General features: G+C 36.6%; 1 protein-coding gene across 8 annotated transcripts in view; it reads right to left on the minus strand.

The window, feature by feature from the left end:
- RFX7 (regulatory factor X7) overlaps positions 1 to 24,455 on the minus strand; it is a 151,594-nt gene that overhangs the window by 13,395 nt on the left and 113,744 nt on the right. For all 8 annotated transcript variants that reach the window (XM_032417475.1, XM_032417472.1, XM_032417473.1 and 5 more), the window contains 2 exons: positions 1,789 to 1,905; positions 414 to 498 (listed from right to left, as the gene is read on the minus strand). In XM_032417475.1, the coding sequence (XP_032273366.1) occupies positions 414 to 498; positions 1,789 to 1,905 (202 nt within the window). The remainder of the gene's footprint in view (positions 1 to 413; positions 499 to 1,788; positions 1,906 to 24,455) is intronic.

Consider the following 24,455-nt stretch of genomic DNA (forward strand, 5'->3'; position numbering starts at 1 on the left):
TATTTTCTCTTCTTTGTACTTGTATTAGATATATAAGTAAATCAAAAAGGGAAAAAAAAGACATCCATACTATATCACCCCACAGCTTAATTTTTCCTGTTGACAATATATATATATATATATATATAGTCAATATACATCATGGATATATTTAGAAACCAGTTTAGACCTTTGTTCCTCTTAATTTCATCAACCATGTTGATGTAAATGCTATCTAATTTCATCAATCATGTTGATGTAAGTCAGATATGCTAAAATTTTTCAGCCACTGTTAAATTTTTTGTCTCATTTATTTTGTAAAAGGCATAGTTCCTGGTCCCTGGTTTTATCCAAATGAGACTATGCAGTATGCATTTCAATGCTGATATTAAGGTATAATTCTACTTATTAAAAAGAAAAGGCAGAATTCTTACCCCATCTCCAGTTTTGTGAAAATCAAGATTGGGCAGTGTTGGCATATGAACAAAGGCTTTTTTCCTTAGTCCACTGTAGCAATATGTAATAAACAGTTAAGGTCTAAAGCATTCTAAATTAAATGAATTGCTTATATATAATCACCATTTGAGAAGTAACCATATATGAAATAGGAATAAAATCAGCACGAGATAACATCTACTTTCAGAGTTCTTCAGTAAGAGAAACCTCAATATTATAAATTCAGGACACTTTCACTGTTTTGAAATTGGAATAGTCTCTGTAGAATGTTATTGTCTTAAACAAAACAAAATGATTCTCATCGCTATAAATTTTATGAATAAATGTTCCTAATAGGCCATGCCAACCACCAGTAACAAACAGGTCAGAAGGAAAGGAATATCCAGATGGAAACCTGGCACAGCACAGGGAAACTTTAGCCCAGGGCACTGGGACAAAAACAACTCTAAAGAGTGTCACAAGGGCTTTAACCTTTTCAGTTCTTTTTCCACTGAAACACACAGGATTATCACCTGTAACATGCCAAGGACCCATCAAGACAGTTTTGCTTGTACTCAGAGAACAAGGATGGGTCAAGCAACAAGTGAGCAGAGAGCACCTGGAGCTGTTTCAGAAAAGCAGTGTCCCCTTCCTTCCCCTTTCCTCTCATCTCCACAGAAGCGGGTTTCTGTGCTTTGAAAAAGGCCAAGGGCTACGTAAAGAGAAATAATATTTTTCTAATACAGAGACCCTCTATTTTACAGCCTTCTGCCAAGAGTCAGAAGGACTTTAATAAATTCTTCATTTTCATTTCCTTCTGTTTGCTACTAAGTATGTCTCTGTCACAACAGGGACCTTTCCTATGCTCTGGCTTTAATTTTAATACAGGCTTTAAATGGTTGGCTGAAAAAATACTTTAAAGAGAATATAATCATCCAGGACAAGTTCCACAGGAATTTTTCCTGAGTGGTGTATATTTTGCCAAAGAGATCCCGATGTTTCTAAATTACGGGAAGAAGACAGCTAACCTCTTTCTCCATTTTTACTGATATGATTTACAATAGCTGCACTGTGACCTATCTCAGTTAATTCTTATTGTTAAAGAAAAGGAGACTGGACCATTAAGAACACACATTACAGTGACAGAATATGGTGAAATCTATCACAATCCTAAAACCACTATTTGTTATTTCTCTTGTAGTTTGATATATAGCCAGGAAAATAATGTTTGCAATTATTCTACCAAGAACTTTGAGTTGTTTATATTTGTTGACTTAAATTTACTTCTAAATATAGTTGCTAGTTGAATTACAACAGCAGATGTTCTAAGTGATTACTAAAGAGAGTACTAAAAACCATTCCGGTAAAGGATATTTAGATTTGCCTCTTGTGCCCAGACGACGTGCCTTCATGTTTGGAAAGACATTTTTCATGATCTTTCCAAAGTCAGCAGCACTTAATGGATGGTAACCAAGATTGTCACAATAGCTCCTGCAAAAGAAGGAGGGACCAATTTAGAGCAACAGAACTCAGAGTTACACAGGACAGTGCTATTTCAATACAATTTGACCACTTTAACAAAATTAAAAGCCACATCTTCAAGTCATTCACCACAAATTTCACTGATCATAACTCTTTGGAGACTAACTCAGGCTTAGTTAGCTTGTTTCATCCTCAAGGTATACAGTACCACTGCTTTCAATAGCATCCAAAAAAACTCACTGTAAGAGATACCCCAGTACAAAGTTTTCCAATTATAACCCAACCCTGCACTCTGAGATGAGCATATCCAGCTCAACCAGCAGGGCTCTACATTTCCACAGAAGTATCAAATTCATACACTGAGATAATTTCCAACATACACATTACGTAAGTCAGACAGCAGAAACAAAACTATATAATTTAAAATAGAAACATGATATATTAGGCCTAAAAGGGACCTTAGGGATCATCTATACCAACACTCTCATTTTACTGATAAGGGAAAAAAATGAAGGCACAGAGAGAGATTCCAAAGGTCCAGTGTTCTTTCTTCACCCCCACCACTTCTATTATTGCCAGGAAAAAGTACTTTGTAAAACAGTAACTTCAAGTGGGAACAGGGAAACAAGCCAAGTCTTAACTACTGCTGGAATCCAGTCATAGGTAAAGAGCCAATCCCTCCTGGACCAGTTCAGCAGCAGGCCAAGGCTACCAAGGCCTTTGAGAGAACCGCTACCTGAGAAACACCAAAGAGGACATCAGAGGAATTCCGTGGGAATCCAGTCATATTTCCCCACCTCACCTCTTATTTCAGCACTGACCAGAGCAGCTTCTTGATAATGTCATGCAGTGGAGAGCCAAAAAGAGATTTAAGAAGAAACAAAGGAAAACAACTGAAGACCTGTGAACAGGATATAATGGTAACTGGGACTTCAGTTCTTGTAGACTGCTGAATATACCAGCTCTTGCTAGTATGTAAAAACATTATATATACTTACATGTATATTTATATTGTATTATCTATGTAACATAAATATATATAAATATACATTTGTATTATGCAATACATTCCTGAAGTGACCTGAATTTAAGAAGTCAAACTGGGTGAGACTTAGGAGGACGTAGGGACCCTGGGGAGCCTTAACAGAGACACTAGGGTCAGGTTTTGGAGACAATGGTATTATTCTTGATTGTGCCCTTCCTATACCCACACCAAATTCCACGTATCTCTGGTGCGAGTGTGGGGAGAGAGGAGCTGCCCAGCAAACACATTCCCAGCAATGTTGAAGAGGGGGGAGAAAGGAAAGGAGCTAACATGCATTGAGAATTCCCCTGACAGGAAGTATTAGATTAAATATGTCATATTTAACTTGAGACTACATGTAATACTCTGAGTGGTTCAGGGGTCAAGGTTGAAGGTACAAAGTGAAGAGGTAACTATTTTCCAGTGTTGACAATTTAAATGAATTGTATCAAATCATAACCATTTCAGTATCAAGTTAAATCAGTCATTTTTATGGTTTAAATCAGACCTGAAAGAGAATTAAATGATGTTCTTTTGCACCTCGGGGACTTGACATGTTCCCCCTACCTGGAAAAATTACTTTTCTTATTCTTCAAGTCCCAGCTGAAATGTTATTTCAGAAGTGTCTCTAATAACTCCCCTATCTAAAGCAGCGCCCTCCTGTGACACTCTCACCGTATCTATCAGTGTACTCTGTTTTTTTTCTTCTCATGACTTATAATAATTATGTAACAGCCAATTTCCTTGTTGTTTGCCTCCTCCATTAGGCTGTATGTACAACCAGGGCAGTGACCATAACTATCTCGTTCACCACTGTACTGTCAGCATTAAGAACAAGATTTAAGAGTCACATTAAATTTTAACATAATATTATGTCAGGCTTAAAACAAGAAACTTTAAAGAAACACATAAGGCAATAAGGAAAACACTGTCCACAGAGCTCCTATGATAGCAATGGCATATATATGGGCCTAAAGAACCGGACACCAAATAAAGAGAAGCAGGGCAATGAGTCTAATGAGAAAGGTAATATAGCCATCCTATTCTCCCTCTGGGACTTAGGTTTTCATGGTTTTTCATTACATTAGTCTACCAAATTTTTTTACTTTGGCAAAAGGGATGTGTGAAAGGTTGGCAAAGTAAAGTATCCAGATGATCACTACAGAATTTGCTTGCTAAATCCTGAGTGTGACTTCAGAATGTGAAATGTTTTTTGATTCTTATTTATTCCATTAAAAGAGAGGAATTCTGGGGTTCCTGGTGGGTTCAACTGGTAGAGCATGTGACTCTTGATCTTGGGGTCATGAGATTGAGTACCATGTTGGGTGTAAACATTACTTAATTTTTTTTTTTTTTTTTTTAAATAAGGAGGACATGTAAAAGAGAGGAATTCCTCTTTTGGAAGGATTTTTTTTTTTTTTACAATGACCTTATCTTCAATATACTCTTTAGTGGATAAGTATAAAAAGTACCTTGTAGACATATAAACAGCTCAAATTACTCCTCCTAAAAAAATAGTAGGCAATGTTAAGAATAAAATTGCTTATGATTCAAAATTCTATACTTTGACATCTTATATGTCAAAGAGAAAATAGAGTCCCAAATTAAAAGCAACCATACTGGAGCAGGTCCTCAATTTCTTTAATTTTATGAACTCTCAGAACTGGCAATGAGTTCAGAAGTTGTACAGTTCAACTTCTGCTAAATGATGGGTTACATCAATGTGAACACTTCCCCTGATAGAGAGGGCTCTAGATTGTAAGATGGCCTATTCAATTTTTAGTGGTTCTAATTTTCAAAGAAAAAGGATTTCATTATAAGAGCCCATTCTCCACTGGGAAGATACAGATATTCAATGATTTTGTTTTAATCTGAGGAAGTATTTTTAGGTTACCTATTCATAATTTTGAAACCAGTGCTATGTAACAATCTACAGATTATTCCAGGTCATGTGGAGATCTTGGTTATTTACATCTGGTTTTCCTGGTTCATAACTTTAACTGCAGGTTGATCAAGCAATATATAATGTCAGTTATGGTCAGAATGGCTAAAATTAACAACTCAGGAAACAACAGATGTTGGTGAGAATGTGGAGAAAGGGGAACCCCCTTATACTGTTGGTAGGAATGCAAACTGGTACAGCTACTCTGGAAAACTGTATGGAGGTTCCTCACAAAGTTAAAAATAGAAATACACTACAATTCAGCAATTGCACTACTAGGTATTTATCCAAAGGATATGAAAATAGTGATTTGAAGGGCACATGCACCCCAATGTTTATAGCAGCACTATCCATAATAGCCAAAACATGGGAAGAGCCCAAATGTCCATCAACTGATGAATGGATAAAGATGTGGTGTACACACACACACACACACACACACACACATTAGTCATCAAAAAGAATGAAATCTTGCCATTTGCAATGATGTGGATGGAACTAGAGTGTATATGCTAAGTGAAATAAGTCAGTCAGAGAAAGACAAATACCGTAAGATTTCACACATATATGGAATTTAAGAAATAAAACAGATGAACATAGGGGAAGGGAAGAAAAATAAAATAAGATAAAGACAGAGGGAGGCAAACCAAAAAAGACTTTTTTTTTTAAGATATTTATTTATCTGACAGAGAGAGAGAGAGAGAGAGAGAGCAAGCACACAAGCAAGGGGGGAGCAGCAGAGGGAGAGAGAGAAGCAGGCTCCCTGCTGAGCAGGGAGCCCGATGTGGGGCTCGATCCCAGGACCCTGGGATCATGACCTGAGCCAAGGGCAGACGCTTAACCAACTGAGCCACCCAGGCGCCCCAAGAGACTCTTAACTGTAGAAAACAAACTGAGGGTTGCTGGAGGGGAGGTGGGGGGGGGGTGCAGGGTAAATGGGTGATGGACATTAAGGAGGGCATGTGATGTAATGAGCACTGGGTGTTATATGCAACGGATGAGTCACTAAATTCTATATCTGAAATTCATATTCCACTATATGTGAACTTGAATTTAAATAAAATCTTGAAAGAAAAAAAAGATATGGTGTCAGTTAACACTTAACTCAGTGTCAGATCATATTTACCCAAGACTTAAAAAATGGGAAGGAACAATGGTACGTTCATAGGATAACCAACATTCTAATGCCATTCTTAAAATGAGATCTTTTTTTTTTTAAATCTCATTTTTTTTATAGTACGCTTTCAAGACTTTGAAATTAAGCCTAACTTTCAACATGATCATCAACACATCACTCAAAATCTTTGGTAGCAAATCAGTTTTTAATGTTTATTCATGCCATTTACAAATTAACTATAAAAGTTAAACAATTACTTAAAGTTACAACAATATAAACAAAAGTCATAAAAGATTAGGGGCAAAAATACAGCCTTAGGTTACCTTACCATACCTGGACATTTTTGAGTGCTCTGTATGCATTACATTATTTAATTCTCCCAATGACCTGGAGGCAGGTTTTTTTTTTTTTTTTTTTTTTATTGTGCAGAGTTGTTTTTATACTCCTCTGAGTCTCAAAACCATTAAATAGGAGCTCCTATTTTCTTATAGATGTAAAAAAAAAAAAAAATGGCCATAGCATACTTTATATGAAAACATGCACACATATTTCACTACATGTAAAATATATATGCATTATTTACAGTGCTGGAATTCAATAAATGTCGATTGATGAGGATGGTGATACAATTAGTCTCTAAAATGCACTTAAGCTGTTTCACTGCAATAGCACATTACTACCTATAAAAAGTGTGATGCAAAAAGGCCACCCTATACTACCAGGTAGAAAATCAAGGAAGATAGCATTACATGTGTATAAAATGTTATAAAGTATAACTGCTTTTATTTATAAGAACATACACTAATTTTCGGTAGCAAAAATTTGAAATGGCATAGTGTCAGCCATGGATGGCTACAATTCATGGCATACTACTGTCTTCATGCATGATTTCAAGATCCATACTTTGGATACCCTTCACCCATTTCTCCCATTCCCCCAACCCTTGCCTTTTGCACCCACCAGTCAGTTCTCTGAACTATTTATTTTTTTAGGTTCCACATATGAGAGATCATATAGTGTTTGTCTTTCTCTGTCTTACTTCACTTAGCATAATGCCTGCAAGATCCATCGTACATTGTCTGAATTGGCAAGATTTCACTTGTTTCTTTGGTGAATAATATTTGTGTATGTGTGTGCACCAGAATTTCTTCATCCATTCATCCATCAATGGACACTTAGGTTGTTTCTGTATCTTGGCTATTGTAAATAGTGTGAGGAACATGGGGATGTATGTATCTTTTTGCATTAGTGTTTTCATTTTTGGACAAGTATCCAGAAGTGCATCATATGGTAGTTCTATTTTTAATGTTTTGAGGAATCTCCATATTTTTTTCAATAGAGACTGCCTGCACCAATTTACATTCCTTTTTTTTCCCATTACCTCACCAACACTTGTTTCTTGTCCTTTTGATAGATAACAGCCATTCTAACAGGTGTGAGGTGATATACCTCATTTTGGTTTTGATCTGCATTTCCCTGATGATTAATGATTGAGCAACTTTTCATGTATCTGTTGGCCATCTGTATGTCTTCTTGGGAAAAATGTCTGTTTAGATCTTCTGCTCATTTTTAAAAATCAGTTTGCTTTTTGCTACTGAGTTGTAGGAGTTCTTTATATATTTTGGATATTTTCCCCTTGTAAGATACATGATTTGCAAATATTTTCTCACATTCGGTAGGTTGCCCTTTTATTTTGTTAAGCTTCCTCTGCTGTGCAGAAGCATTTTAGTTTGACATAGTCTCGTTTATTTTTCTTTTCATTGCTTTTACTTTTGGTGTCAGATTAAAAAAAATCATTGTTGAGACTTATGTCAAGGAGCTTACTGCCTATGTTTTCTCCTAGGAGTCTCATGGTTTCAGGTCTTATGTTCAAGTCCCTAATTTTGAGTTGGTTTTCGTGTATGGTCTAAGATAGTAGTCCACTTTCATTCTTGGGCATGTGGCTGTCCTGTTTTCCCAACACTATTTATTGAAGAGACTGTCCTTAACCCATTGTATATTCTTGGCTTCCTTTGTCATAAATTAATTGACCTATATGCATGGGTTTATTTCTGAGCTCTCTACTCTGTTCCAGTGATCCGTGTGTCTGTTTTTATGCCAATACCATACTGTTTTAATTACTAGACTTTTAACAGAGTTTGAAATCAGAGAGTGTGATGCCTTCAGCTTTGTTCTTCTTTCTCAAGACTGCTTTGGGGTCTTTTGTGGTTCCATACAAATTTTAGGACTCTTTGAAAAATGCCATTAGAAATTTCATAGGGATTTCATAGGGATTGCATCAAATATGTAGATTATTCTGGGTAGTAGAGACATTTTAACAGTATTATTTCTTCCAATCCATGAGCATGGAATATCTTTCCATTTGTTTGTGTCTTCAATTTTTTCCTTAATGTTTTGTAGTTTACAGTATACAGATCTTTCACCTCCTTACCTAAATTTATTCCTAGGTATTTATTCTTTCTAATAGAATCACAATTAAGACTGTTTTCTTAAGTTATGATAGTTCAATATTAGTGTATAGAAACACAACAGATTTTTGTATATTGATTTTATATCCTGCAACATTAGTGAATTCGTTTATTAGTTTAACAGCTCACTGATGGAGTCTTTAGGGTTTCTGATATAAAATATCATATCATCTGCAAACTGTTTTACTTATTTTTCAAATTGGATGCTTTTAATTTCTTTTTCTTACCTAATTGCTATGGCTAGGACTTCCAATACTATGTTGAATAAAAGTACCAAGAGTGGACATACATGTCTTGTTCCTGATCTTACACAATGATGTTAGCTGTGGGCCTGTCATATATGGCCTTTATTATGTTGAAGCATGTTCCCTCTATACCCACTTTGTTGAGGGTTTTTATCATGAATGGATGTTGAATTCTATCAAATGCTTATACTGCATTTACTGAGTCAATCATGATTTTTATGCCTCAATTTATTAATGTGGCATATCACATGTTGATTGATTTGCAGATACTAAACCATCCCTGCATCCCTGGAATAAATTTTTGATAGGTATGTACTTACTGCCATCTTGTTAATTGTTTTCTGGCTGTTTTTGTAGTTCCTCTCTGTTCTTTTCTTCTTTCCTCACTCTCTTTGTGGTTTGATGGCTTTCTTTAGTAGTATGTTTATACTGCTTTCTCTTTATCATATGAATATTTACTACAGGTTTTTGCTTTGTGGTTACCAGAAGGCTTACATATAACAACTTATCTCTACAGTAGTCTATTTTAAGTTCATAACAACATAAGTTTGATCACATTTTAAAGCTCAACATCTTTACTCTTCCTCTTCCATGTTTTATGTTATGTTTCTATCTTCTGTATCCCTTAATTATTGTAATCATAGGTATTTTTACTTTTGTCTTCTATACTTCACACTAACTTTATGCTTATTCCACTACCTTTAGTATATATTTGCCTTTCCAGTGAGATTTACTCTTTCATATGTTTTGTTGTTATTAATGTATTTTCTTTTCCACTTAAAGAAGTCCCTTTAACATGATTTAGTGGTAATGAACTCCTTTAGGTTTTGTTTCTCTGGAAATCTCTTTATCTCTCCTTCACATCTCAATGATAACTTTGCTAGGTAGAGTGTTTTTGATTGGAAATGTTTTTCTTTTAGCACATTGAATATATCCTGCCACTCCCTTCTGGCCTGCAAATTTTCTGCTGACGAATTTGATGATAGTCTTATGGGGCGGGGGGGAGGAGTTCCTTTATATGTAACAAGTTGCTTTTCTTTTGCTGCTTTAAAAATTCTCTCCTTGTCTTTAAAGATTTTAATTATAATGTATCTTGGTGTGGGTCTATGAGTTCATCTTAATTTGAAGTCTCTGGGTTTCCAGGATCTGGATATCTGTTTCCTCCTCACGTTAGGGAGGTTTTCAGCCATTATTTCTTCAAATAAGAAATTTGCCCCTTTCTCTAGCTCTTTTCTTCTGTGACTCTTAATAATGTGAATATTAGTCTCCTGATTTGTCTAATAAGTCCCTTAAGATATCACTGTCTCATTCTTTTTTGTATTTGCTGCTCTGATTGGGTAAGTTCTATTGCCTTATCTTCAAGCTCACTGATCTTTTCTTCTGCTTCATTTAGTCTGTTGTTGAACCCCTCTAGTGTATTTTTCAGTTTGGTTATGGTATTCTTCAGCTCTGTGACTTCTACTTGGTACTTTCTTATGTTTTCCATCTCCTTGTTAAAGTTCTCAAAATGTTCATCCATTATTCCCCCAAGTTCAGTGAGCATCTTTATGATCATTACTTGAATTCTTTATCAGGTAAATTACTTATGTCTGAAAAAGTTTTTCTTTTTCTGAGGTTTTATCTTATTCTTCCATTTGGAACATATTCCTCTTTTACATTTTGCTCTACTCTGTGTCGGTTTCTATGCATTAGATAAAACAGCCACCTCCCCCCCTGTCTTGATGGAGTGGTCTCATGTAGGTGAGCCTTGTTGTTCAACCCTGCCCTACCTCTTGGCTATCCCAAACTTCTGTGCTTGTCCAAGTAGTCTGTTATATTTTTAATAGCTCCCAGTAGTTAAGTAGATGCCAAGACCTATCAGTGTCCCGAAAAGGAGGATTTCAACACCTAGAATCAAGCTAATGGGAAGCCAGATCATCAGGTAGCAGCTTTTAAAAGTATGCAAACATACATAGTCCTATGAGACTACAAGTGTAGCCCCACTGGCCATCAGAGCCAGCAATCTGGAGGTGTCCTTTGGGTGACAATTGCAAAAATTAGGGCTCCTGATGAGTCTGCAACCCCTCTTCTGAAAGATACTGGTGAGCTGCAGCAAGACAGAGGGAGACTGTGGTGTCCACAGCCTCCATTCTTCGAGACCAGCTCCATAGACCACTAGATGTATGTCAAACCTGAATCTGCGCCTCAGATCAAAGCTCCAGGACAAGCAAAGAGGCCTCCTACATAGAAAGACTGGGAAGTGTGCCCCAGTCTGCTGTCTGTGCAGTGCCTTGGAAGTGGAAGCCTTCTAAGAACTGTCTCTCCATTTGGCACAGTTCTCTGAGACCCAGGAATTTAAGACCCCTGGCCATCAGAGCCAAGTGATCAAGGGGTATCCCCTGGGTGGCAGATCCAAAAACTGAGGCACTAGACATAAAAGCCAAGGTGTCAGACGTGTAAAAATTCCCTTTGGGAAACATTGGCACTCTGGAGCACAACAGAGGGAAAGTGCAAAGATAGTGCTTGCCCTCAGATCTCTGAAAAGGATTACAGTTAACCCTTAGATGCATATTTAATTAGAAGCCTGCTCCATAAGCTGCAGCCATAATTAGCTAATAGATCTCCTCAGAAAGACCTAGCCTCTTGCTATGCCCTGGGGCTAGCAGCTGTTTAAGAATTCTTTTTCCATTGGTGACAGTCCTTTGGGACCCACAAGTGTTAGACCCCACTGGCTACCAGATCCAGATGATGTGGAGGTGTTCCCTGGCAACAGCTGTGAAAGTCAGGGCACCAGAAAAGGGCATAAGCTCCTTTTTGGGTGACAATGATTATTATAGTCCCCCGGGGCAGGAATGCAGCTTCCTGGCCTCCAGGGGCAGGTGATCAAGAGGTATGCCATGAACAGCAGGTGCAAAAATCTGAATATCAAATCTGTATAGAAGTTCCCATCTAGGAAATACTGGTGCTCTGGAGCACAGCAAAGAGAGGGTGCGAAGATGGTGTCTACTAGTCTTTGTCCCTATATACTATTCCAGCAGGATCTTAGATGTGTATGTTAAATTAGATGCCTGTCCCTTAGGCTGATGCTCTAATATAAGCAGGTAAGCCTCCTTTACTTTAAGCAGTCTGCTGCCTCTGAACCCAGGCTGTGTGTGGGTGAGTCCAAATGTGTGTCTTTAAAAGCTGTGTCTCAAATTCCTAGTCTTGTGGATCTTGAGACATGAGCCCCGTTGGTTTTCAAATTTAGATGTTTTGGGAGCTTATCTCTCAGGTTTAAGTTTTGAGTCTTAAAAGCTGGGGTGCCCAATGTGGAGTTCAACCCCTTTGCTCCTCATGGAGGAGCTCTGGGTTTTGAGTTCCTTTCTAATTATGGGTTGCCAGACTGAGAGTGGGGTTTATGGGCAGACTGTGTCCTAGCCTCTCCTCCATTTCAATGTGGTTTTCTTCTCACTTGCCTAATGTGTATGTGTAATCATCCCTCAGCCAGTCTTTAGTTTTTTAAGAAGAATATTTTCCATATGTAGCTGTAGACTGAAGTGTGTCCACGGGAGGAGGTGAGTTCAGGATCTTCCTACATCACTATCATGAACTGTTCTCCTCAGGTATTTTTATTATACACATTTTAGAGATGAGGAACTTGCATAGAGAGGTGAATCTGAGAAGAATTTAGCCTAACCCACTCATCTTACAGATGAGAAACTATTGCTAATTAGGGACTATAAGCAAACTGAATGCTTGGAAGGCAACCAAAATTATATCATTAAATTTTTTCCCAACATTTATAAAGAGAAGAATTTTTTAAACTTCTTTTTAAAGTAATCTCTACACCTAACATGGGGCTCAAACTCACAACCCCAAGATCAAGAGTCGCATGCTCTACTGACTGAGCCAGCCAGGCGCCCCTAAAGAATTTATTAAAAATTATTAGGGGTGCCTGGCTGGCTCAGTCATTAAGCGTCTGCCTTTGGCTCAGGTCATGATCCCAGGGTCCTGGGATCGAGCCCCGCATTGGGCTCCCTGCTCAGTGGGAAGCCTGCTTCTCCCTCTCCCTCTGCCTGCCACTTCCCCTGCTTGTGTGCACGTGTGCTCTCTCTGTCAAATAAATAAATAAAATCTAAATAAATAAATAAATAAATAAATAAAAATTATTAATTTTAGGGGTGCCTGAGTGGAACAGTCAGTTAAGCACCTCTTTGTTTAGGCTTTGTGATCTCGGGGTTGTGGGATCAGCACAGAGTCTGCTTGGGGTTCTTTCTCCCTCTCCTCTGCCCCTCCCCCCTCCAAAATAAATAAAATAAATCTTTAAATTAAAAAAAAGGATAAAATTGGGGCGCCTGGGTGGCTCAGTCGTTAAGCGTCTGCCTTTGGCTCAGGTCATGATCCCAGGGTCCTGGGATCGAGCCCCACATCGGGCTCCCTGCCCCGCGGGAAGCCTGCTTCTCCCTCTCCCACTCCCCCTGCTTGTGTTCCCTCTCTCGCTGTCTCTCTCTCTGTCAAATAAATAAATAAAATCTTTAAAAAAAAAAAAAAAGGAAAAAATTATTAATTTTCTACTAAAAGCCTTTTTTCTGTACAAGATCCACAGTTATTTTGGCGAGGCTTAACACTCATGTATTACAGATGTTAACAAATAGTTATGGGAATTTAGATAGGTCTCAAAGACATGGCAGAATTACATTCCCTTAAAAGTATTAATCAAACAATACATTTTCTAGGTAATCTGGAAGACAAATGAGGTAAAAGTAATATGGTCAAACATCTAATTAGCTTGAGCCTTTGAAAAGTGGAACAGTTGTTGAAATTCTCTAATATTTTTAAGGTACAATGAGCTCTTGAGACTCTCGAGAGAAAACTCTTTGAAAGCACATAACCTTGTGGGGCGCCTGGGTGGCTCAGTCGTTAAACATCTGCCTTTGGCTCAGGTCGTGATCCCAGGGTCCTAGGATTGAGCCCCGCATCGGGCTCCCTGCTCCGCGGGAAGCCTGCTTCTCCCTCTCCCACTCCCCCTGCTTGTGTTCCCCCTCTCGCTATCTCTTTGTCAAATAAATAAATAAAATCTTAAAAAAAAAAAGTACATAACCTTGATCATAAACATATGATTTTTCTTATTGTTTCATATTCTGGGGAGAATAATATTACACAGCTAAGTCTGATGCATAGTTAAAGTCCACTGGGCTCTGGCATTTGGAGGGAACACTTACAGAACACTTGAGAAGTACACAGTGTAATGTATGTGATGGTTTGGTGTCTCAGAGGACAGCATAGATGGAAAATTACAGCGTAAGTTTGTTAGGTTAGTTATAGTGTCTTTTAGCCTAAACCTTAGAGAGAAATTTAGAGTTGTTACTAATACTATTAAGCCAAGCTTAGACTAAGATAAAATATCACTTTTGAAATTCAGGTAATCTTATTTTTGTGGTAAGCAACTAATACAGAAACAATATATCTGAAAGATTACTTTGTTTGACGTCAACAAAATTAATTTTAAAAGAGTTAAATTATAATATACATGTAAGTAAATATCATGTATGGCCTTATTAACCAGGTTTTCCTTCCAACTTGCCTTTCCTTTTTCAAGGAATTATTACCCATGTTTTTTTTTAACCAAATTTTTTTTATTAACATAATGTGAGTACAGGTCTGTGATTCATCAGTCTTACACAATTCGCAGCGCTCACCATAGCACAAAGCCTCCCCAGTGTCCATCACCCAGCCACCCCATCCCTCCCACCACCCTCCACTCCAGCAACCCTCAGTTTGTTTCCTGAGATTAAGAGTCTCTCATGGTTTGTCGCCCCCTCCGGTTTCGTCTTCATTTTTCCCTCCCTTTCCCTATGATCCTCTGTCTTGTTTCTCAAATTCCTCATATCACTGAGATCATATGATAATTGTCTTTCTCTGATTGACTTATTTCGCTTAGCATAATACACTCTAGTTCCATCCACATCATTGCAAATGGCAAGATTTCATTTTTTTGATGGCTGCATAATATTCCATTGTGTGTGTGTGTGTGTGTGTGTGTGTGTGTGTGTGTGTGTATAAATACCACATCTTCTTTATCCATTCATCTGTTAATGGACATCTAGGCTCTTTCCAGAGTTTGGCTATTGTGGACATTGCTGCTATAAACACTGGGGTGCATGTGTTCCTTCAGATGACTACATTTGTATCTTTTTATTACCCATGATTTTAATTCCTTTTTTTTTTAAGATTTATTTATTTTAAAGAAAAAGAGAGAGAGCGTGTGTGCACAGGGGGAGGGGCAGAGGGAGAGGGAATCTTGAGCAGACTCCCTACTGAGTTCAGAGCCCAATCTGATCTCATGACCCAGAGATCATGACCTGAGATAAATCAACAGAGTCAGACACTCAACCAATTGAGCCACCCAGGCGCCCTGATTATTACACATGATTTTAGGTAGTAATCCCAAGAAAAAAAAGGAATTTGTGTCCGTAATTATTTAATCATTATAAAAAAGCTAATATTTGGGGCGCCTGTGTGGTTCAGTCGGTTAAGCATCTGCTTTCAGCTCAGGTCATGATCTCAGGGTCCTGGGATCAAGCCCCACATGGGTCTCCCTGCTCAGTGGGGAGTCTGCTTCTTCTTCCTCTGCCACGCTCCCCAGTTCATCCTTTCTCTCTCTCTCAAATAAATAAAATCTTTAAAAAAGGTTAGTATTTCTTTTATTACTTCTTAAGAAAGGCTTGATTTCTCACTATGGCCTGTGAGAGCCATTTAAACCAACTATCCTTTTGGTCAATTTGGATTGTATTGATCACACTATATAATGCTAACTTTTTTGGTACCCTTACTTTTATTTTTGAATTGCTTCAGTTCTTTATTTTAAATTAACCTAACATAAAATGTTCAGATTATATGAATATAGATAGTACCTGCCTATAGTTTAAGAACAAACAAAAACATTGAAGCACTAGGCCTTGGCTCAATGAATTCCTGATTAGCCATCTCTTTTCTCTCAATTTCCATCCAAATCCAATTTTACTACACTATACTAATAGTTCTTCAATAGTTTCAAACATCTCTGAAATGTTAGTAAGAGGGTAAATTCAGACAGGAACAAGGTTGTCTACATTAAAAACAAACAAACCAATAAGCTCCAATATCATTTTGTATAATCATACCATTTTGTAGATGAAGCAACTAATGAACAGAGAGGTAAAGATGATTTGCAAGGGTAGTTAATTAGTGAGTGGTTCTTTATACCACTGATGAGCCAAGCAGTTTTATATAATGGGTATTTAATATGTACTGAATGGCAGCACTGCAAAATCTTCAAAAGGCTCCTTCTTCTTTTTTTTTTTTTAAGATTTATTTATTTGAGAAAGAGAGAGCTCACATGCGATTGGAGGGAGGGGTAGAGGGAAAGAATCTCAAGCAGACTCCCTGCTGAGTGTGGAGCCCCACACAGGGCTGGATCTCACAACCCTGAGATCATGACCTGAGTGGAAATCAAGAGATGGCTGCTTAACTGACTGAATAGCTCAGGTACGCTAAGGCTCTTTTATTTTTTTTTAAAGATTTTATTTATTTATCTGGGGGTGGGGGAGAGAGTACAAGCATGAGCAGGGGGAGGAGCAGAGGGAGAAGCAGTCTCCCTCCAGGGAGCCCGATGTGAAGCTGGATCATAGAGTCCTGGGATCATGACCTGAACTAAAGGCAGATGCTTAACCGACTAAGCCACCCAGGCGTCCCTTCCAAGGCTCCTTCTTAAGAATACTCATCAGTTCCCAATTAGATTTGCTGCATAAAATCTCAAATCAATACACACATATAGATATAACATGTACAGTATGGCATTCTTCTAGAAACTATGTCAGCAGAAAATGAGATGTATTTAACAAACCTTTAATGTTTATATAGGAGAGAAAAATGGACAAAGATTTAAATACATTCTCAAAAAGAGCATAGAACCAATTGGCCAAAAACACATATAAAGGGGCGCCTGGGTGGCTCAGTCATTAAGCGTCTGCCTTCAGCTCAGGTCATGATCCCAGGGTCCTGGGATCGAGCCCCGCATCGGGCTCCCTGCTCAGCGGGAAGCCTGCTTCTACCTCTCCCACGCCCCCCTGCTTGTGCTCCCTCTCTTGCTGTGTCTCTCTCTGTCAAATAAATAAATAAAAGCTTAAAAATATATATATATAAAAAGGCCCTCAATTTTAGTTATCAAGGAAATGCAAATGGGGGGAAAAAAAAGCCCCCCACGTTCAGACAATATAGAATGAACAAAGAACATATATTCATAAATGGAACAGTGAACAGCTATTAGAATGAGTCAAACCCACACAAAACAAAATGCCCGAAACTTACAAAACATGTTGAGTAAGAAAGAACATAGATACCAAATTCTTGTAAACTTTCATTCATATAATATTGAAAAATAAATAAAGCCAGGACAGCAGTTACTCTTGTCAGGTTTATACAAAATAAGATTTGTATCAGCTAAGGCCAAAATGTTGGATTGTGGATGAGTCTGAACAATAATAATTGCTCCCACATACTGAGGGCTTACTATATTCCAAGCACTGTGATAAACATTTTGCATATATCATTTTAAACCTTAACAAAAATAGTATGGTATTTTACAGAGGGATAGGAAGCAAACTGACACTAAAGGTTAAGGACTTGCCTACAACTCCAAACCCCAGCATATGTCTAAATTAGGACTCAAACTCAGATGTGGCTAGTTTCAAAGTCTAATGTTTTCTCTACTGTATAATTATGCCTTCCTCTGAAAAATAAAGGCTTTGGACTTTATTCTGTAGCAAAGGGAAATATCAAATACAATTCGGAAGAAGTCCTTTTTATAGTTTACACTTTTTATAGCCTTTTAAGAAAGTCTTTATAGAGGTTTTTGTCTTCCAGGTGAACAGGTTTTATTTCTTATGATTAAAATGGTTATTCCATTTGCTGGTTCATTTCAGTTAACTTTTCAATGAAGTGTGGTGGTTAGAACTGCACATAACATTTCTGGTCCTTTAACATTCATGGATTTCAACTTTATAGTTTTGGTGACATCAATAAAAGTTGCACAGTAAGGACCACTGAAATCCACTTCTCCATAAAACAGTGGAAAAACTGGCAAAGCTGGTCAATATCAACTTTTCAGAGCCTTGGAAATTAACCCAAGGCTTGCAGTAAACTGGAGAGCCTTTATCCAAGAAAACAGGCTGATTTTCAGTAAGAATAGCTTTGTATCACTTTAACTTGCCCTAATCTGATTCCCTCGTGATCTAGTGGTAGCCTTGAAAAGTAACAGTCCAATATTCCCCAGTCCAGCCTGGTGGTCAGAATAAACATAACACAGCTGGAGCTCTCTCAAAGTCACATCCCAAAGAACTGTCATTATTTGTCTCCTCTTAGATTCTGTGTAAGACCCCATCTTTGGCTATATCTGACCTGTCTCAGAACTTGCCTACTGCAAAAAGCTTTCTCCCTTGAGTGGATGGAAGGGTACAGAGGGGAAACTGTTAAAAAAAAAAAAAACCAAACTGTAGGCAGGGGTGCCTGGGTAGCTCAGTATGTTAAGCATCTGACTCCTGATTTCAGCTCAGGTCACAATCTCAAGGTTGTGAGATCGAGCCCCGAGTTGGGCTCTGCGCTGGGCATAGAGCCCGCTTAAGATTCTCTCTCTCCCTCTGCCCCTCCCCTCTCCTCTCTCTAAAAAAATAAAATAAAATAAAAATTGCAGGCAAATGTCTTAACTTTGTGGCTGTCTGAGATAGTGGATAATAGTTGGGCAGACTAACCAAAAAACTTAAAAGGAAAAACTGGTAAGTAAGATTTCCATAGAAACTCTGAAAAGCTCCATCTTATTCCTGGGACTCTAGAAGGCAATGCACATGCAAAGGGCTGTGTGCATCTCAAGACCCTAGAAGGTCTCAAGCTCTCACCTCTGGCTAAACTTGAGGCTCCACAAAAGCAGGAAGTGGAGGCTAAAGAAGGGCTGTCAATTGCATGATTGAGTGTTTATGGTGTACCCCAACACATACACACAGAGCCCTTTGGCAAAGACTGGGAGATTTATTGCTTTAAGGTGTTTAAAGAAATCTCTGTCCAATCAATAGCTGACCACTAAGCTAACTGAGTAGAGACCTCAATGGCCAGACAAAAACATCAGAGAATTCATCACGAGCAGATTGGTTCTACAGGAAATACTAAAGGGAGTCATTCAGGCTTAAATGAAAGGACACCAAACAGTAACTTGAATTCACATGAAGAAATAAAGAGCACCAGGTAAAGGTAACTACATAGTAAATATAAAATTCAGTCTAAATGTATTTTTTGCTTGTAACTCCTTTTTTCTCCTATCTGATCTAAAAGACAACTGCATAAAGCACCAAATACAAATCTGTGTTGACGGGTGCATAATGCATAAGATGAATAGGGGTATGGGAGAGAACAGATATATATTAGGCAAAAGATTTTGTATACTTTTGGAATTAAACTGGTATTAATCCAAACTAGCTTTTTATAAATTGAGGTGTTAACTGCAATCTCCAGGATAACCACAGAAGAAAATAATTTAATATATATATATTAAAAGAAACAAGGGAATTAAAATGGTTCACTATAAAAAACCCATTTCATACAAAGTCAGTAATGGGGGACTTGAGGAACAAAAACAGACATAAAACATACAGAAAATAGCAAAAATGGCAAATGTGAATCCTATTTTATCAGTAATCACATTAAATGTAAATGTATTAAACTCTTCCATTAAAAGTAGGGAGAGGCAGAATGGATTTAGAATAAAATACTATATGTCATCTACATATTACATATATATTTTAAAATCAAAGAAACAAATAGGTCAAAGTAAAAGGATAGAAAAAGATATAGCATGCCAAAACCGAAGGAGAACAAGAGTGCCTATACTAATATCTGAGAAAATGCCTTTAGAACAAAAATTGTTACTAGAGACAAAGAAAGCATTATTTCATGATGAGAGGGTCAATCTATCAAGAAGATATAACAGTCATAACCTATTACGCACCTAAGTACAGAGCTCCAAAACACATAAAACAAAAATGGTCAAAATTGAAGGGAGAAGTAGATAATTCAACAATAATAATTATAGATTTCAATACCCCACTTTCAATAATGGATAGAACTAAGAAGAGGATAAACAAGGAAAGAGAAGACAAATAACAGTATATACCAACTACCTAACAGATACTCATGGAACACTCCACCACCCAGTGATAGCAGAATATACATTCTTCTCAAGTGCACATGAAATATTCTCCAGGACAGATCATGTATTAGGCTGTAAGACAAGTCTCAACATGTTAAAAAGGAATAAAATCATACAATGTATTTTCTCCAACTATAATGGAATGGCATTAGAAAGCAATAACTAAAGGAATGGGAAATTCACAAATATGTAGAAATTATAAATGGGTCAAAGAAGAAATCACAAAAAAAATTAGGAAATACTTCGAGATGAAGACAAATGAAAGCACAACATACCAAAACTTATAGAACAGTGAAAGCAGTGCTTAGAGGGAAATTTATAGCTGCATATGCATACATTTAAAAAGTTCTCAGATGAATAACCTAATCTTCCATGTTAAGAAATTAGAAAAGTAAGAGGAAGCCAAAACTAATGCAGGCATAAAGAGGGCATTATAAGGATTAGAGTGGAAATAAATGAAATAGGGACTAGAAAACCAAGAGAAAAAAAATTAACAAACCCCAAAGTTGAGTCTTTAAAAAGATCAACAAGTCTAATTAACAAGCCTTTAGCTAAATTGACCAAGAGTAAGAAAGAAGAAGACTCAAATAACTAAAATCAGGAATGAAAGAGGAATATTACTACTAATCTTATAGGTAAACTTATAGAAATAAAAGGTACTATAAGAGAATACTATGAAAAACTGTATGCCAACAGATAGGATAACCTACACAAAATAAATTCCTAGAAAGACACAAATTACCAAAACGGACTCAAAAAGAAATAAGGCAATATGACCTACAAAAAGAGATTGAATTAGTAATTTAAAAAGTACCCACAAAGAAAAGCCCAGGCCTAGATGGTCTCACACTGTTGAATTCTACCAAACAGTTAAAGATTAATACCAATCCTTCCTCCTAAGTTCTTTCATAAAAATAGAAGATGGAATATTTCCAAAGTCATTCATTCTGTAAGGCCAACATTACCCTGATTCCAAAATCAGGCAAAGACATCACAAGAAATAAAAATAAAGACCTAGATCCCTTATGAATACAGATACAAAAATCTTTAACAAAATACTAGCAAACTGAATCTATCATCATGTTTAGAAGACTATACACCATGACCAAGTGTGATTTATCCTAGGAATATAAGATGGGTTCAACATACAAAAATTAAATCAATAATGTAATATACTGTATTAACTGCATAAGGAAAAAAAATCTGATATGATCACCTCAACAGGTGCAGAAAAACCATTTGACAAACTTCAACATCCAACAATGTGGTAACAGAATGTAAGTTCCTCAACTTGATAAAGATCATCTAGTGGAAAACCCACTGCTAACATCATACTTAATGGTGGAACACTGAAATCTTCCCTCTTCAAACTGGGCAGAAGAGAAGGATGTCTACTCTCACCATTTCTATTCAACACTATATTAGAGATTCCAGCCAGGGCAATTAGGCAAGAAAATGGAATAAAAGCCAGATAAGAATGAGGTAAAGCTATGTCTATTCTCAGATGACACAATATTATATATAGAAAATCCTAAGGAATGTACTAAAAAATTATCATAGAGATAACTAGTTCAGCAAGACTGAAGGATATTAGATCAATATATAAAAATTACTCTTATTCCTATACACTAGCAACAATCAAAAATGAAATTTAAAAAGTAACTCCATTCACAATATCGTAAAAAAAAACACCTTAGGAATAAACTTAATAAAAGGTGTATACATAAGAACTATAAAACATCCTTGAAAAAAATTAAAGACTTAAGTAAATGGATATATATCCCATGTTGAAGGATTAAAAAAGTAACACTGTTAAGATGGCAATACTTCTGTATTGATCTACAGCTGCAATGCCATCTTCATGAAAATTCCAACTTCTGTCCTGATAGACATTGACAAGCTGATGCTAAAATTCACATGGAAATTCAAAGGACCTAGAGGAGTCAAAATAATCTGTAAATAGAATGAATTTGGAAGACTCACACTTCCTAATTTCAAAACTTACTACAAAGTTCAATTAATTAAGACAGTGTAAGAGTAGCGTAAAGAAAGGTATATAGAACAATGGAACAGAATTCAGAGTCTAGAAGTAAGCCCATATATCTACGGTCAACTGATTTTTCACAAGGGTGCCAAGACCATTCAATGGGGAAGAAACAGTCTTTTTGACAAATGATGCTGGGACAATTGGGTATCCATGGGCAATAGAATGAATTTGGGTACCTATGTCACACTGTGTACAAAAATTAACTCAAAATGCAAAGATCCAAAAGTATGAGCTAAAACTATTAAAACTCTTAGAAGGAAACAGTACACATCTGCATGACCTTTGATTAGGCAATAGTTCTTCAGATACGATACCTAAAAGCACAAAGTAACCAAAGAAAAAATAAATTGGATTTAATAAAAATTAAAAACTTGCTCATTTGAGGATACTATCAAAAAAATGAAGACAACCCACAGATGGGAGAAATATTTGCAAATCATAATATATCTAATAAGCATCTAGTATCCAGAATATATAGAGAAAACATAACTAAACAATAAAGAAAAACAATTAAAAATGGTAAGAGTATTTCTCAGAGAAATGATTATTTCTCCACAGAAAGAGAATGAATATTTTCTCCACAGAAAGTATAGAAATGCCCAATAAGCACATGAAAAGATGCTCATCATCATCAGTCACCAGGAAAATACAAATCAAAACCATGAGCTATTACATCACATGCATTAGAATGGCTATCATAAAAAAACTATGGACAAGTGTTTGCAAGAATGTGGAGAAATGCAACCCTCATATGTTGTTGGTGGGAATGTAAAATGGCGCTGCCATTTTTCAAAAACAGTTTGGTAATTCCTCAAAAACTTAAAACATAGAGTTATCATTTGATTCAGCAATTCAACTCCTAAGTATATGCCCATGAGAAATGAAAACACATGCCCATACAAAACCCTAGAGACTTTGTAAGCAGAAAAACTTCAGAGCAGCATTATTTATAATACCAAAAAGTGGAAACAACACAAATGTTCATCAACTGATGAATGGATAAAGAAAATGTGGTATATTCACACAATGGAATATTATCTGGCTATAAAGGCATTAAGTACTGATATATAATATAACATAGATAAACTGTGAAAACATTTTGTTAAGTGAAAGAAGCCAGATAGGAAAGGCCATATAATGTACAGTCCCATTTATACGAAATGTCAGAAAAGGCAAATTCATACAGCCATAAAGTAGTAATTTGTTGCTAGGTCCTGGGAGGAAGGAAGAATGGATAATGACTGCTAATGGATATGGAATTTGGGGAAGTAACGAAAATATTCTGGCATTACTGGTGACTGATGCACGACTTTGTAAATATACTAAAAACCATTGAATTGTACAATTTTAAAACAGTGTATTTTATAATATGTGATTTATATCTCAAAAGATAAAATCTAAAAAGCTAAACAAAAATTTATAATTTCGTCCATCTGTGAATAATTTTCTTAATCTATGACATGCAGTAAATTGAGATTTTTTGCTGCTACATAAATCTGCATCACATGCTCTAAGACAGAAGTGGAAGTGACTCATTTGTTGGGATATGAGCTAGCCAATCACATCTGCATCTCAGTAAGGCTGCACTGTTCTCAAATCATTAGGATATAATGCAGTCTCCAAAAATGACAAAAATGTTTTTCTATGTTAAAAATAGCTCCAAACCAGAGAATAGATGGAATGTAGAACCATTAATTTTCTTAGATACGATAAAAATATTATGGTTATAAGTAATTGTCCTTATCCTTAGATGTATCATATCCACAACTTACTTTCATATGGTATAGGAAAAAAGCTTAAGTTTAGGTGAATATCTGGATATTCTTATATTATTCTGTCAACATTTCTGTTATGTTTGAAACTTTTTATAGTAGGATGTTGGAGAAACTGCCTTGAAAACAAAGCTATTCTTCAAAGTAGATGATGATAGTAATGACAGAATGAAGACATCTAAAAGAGTAATGATATTCCCCAAACTAGGAATTTGTTAAGGTCTTGCAGAGTCTACTTGGCAAAGTTCAGGCTGCATTACCTGGCAGCAATATGGTTTGACAAGATGGTGAAATGTTAGTTTGCTAGTTTTGTGTTTTCCTGATTGTATCCACTACGGTTGATCTTTTTGCCATGGCACAACACTGAGCTGCTCTTCCCAGAATATAAATGGTAGCTGAAAACTTTCTATCCTGTAATACAGCTTATTTTCTTAAATATACATTCATATTTGCCCACAGTGAATTTTCCTAATTCCAACGGCTTACGTGATTTTTTTTTTTTTGCCAACCAAAATGGCTTAAGACTTTTGTTTCTACAGTTAATTCACTGTTGGCATTCTTGACTTAATAGAGCTCAGTCTAATCTGCCTCTCCTTTTCCATGGTCCATGGAGGACTACCTTGCTGTATCCACTTCTCCTTTAAACATGTATTTTTTTTAATCCTCATTTTAATTTCCCTATCACTTAGTAAAGTGATCCAGTAAAAATAAATAAATAAATAAATAAATAAATAAATAAATAAATAAAAA

Source organism: Phoca vitulina, unplaced genomic scaffold, assembly GCF_004348235.1.
Source record: "Phoca vitulina isolate PV1807 unplaced genomic scaffold, GSC_HSeal_1.0 scaffold20, whole genome shotgun sequence".
Lineage (NCBI taxonomy): Eukaryota > Metazoa > Chordata > Mammalia > Carnivora > Phocidae > Phoca > Phoca vitulina.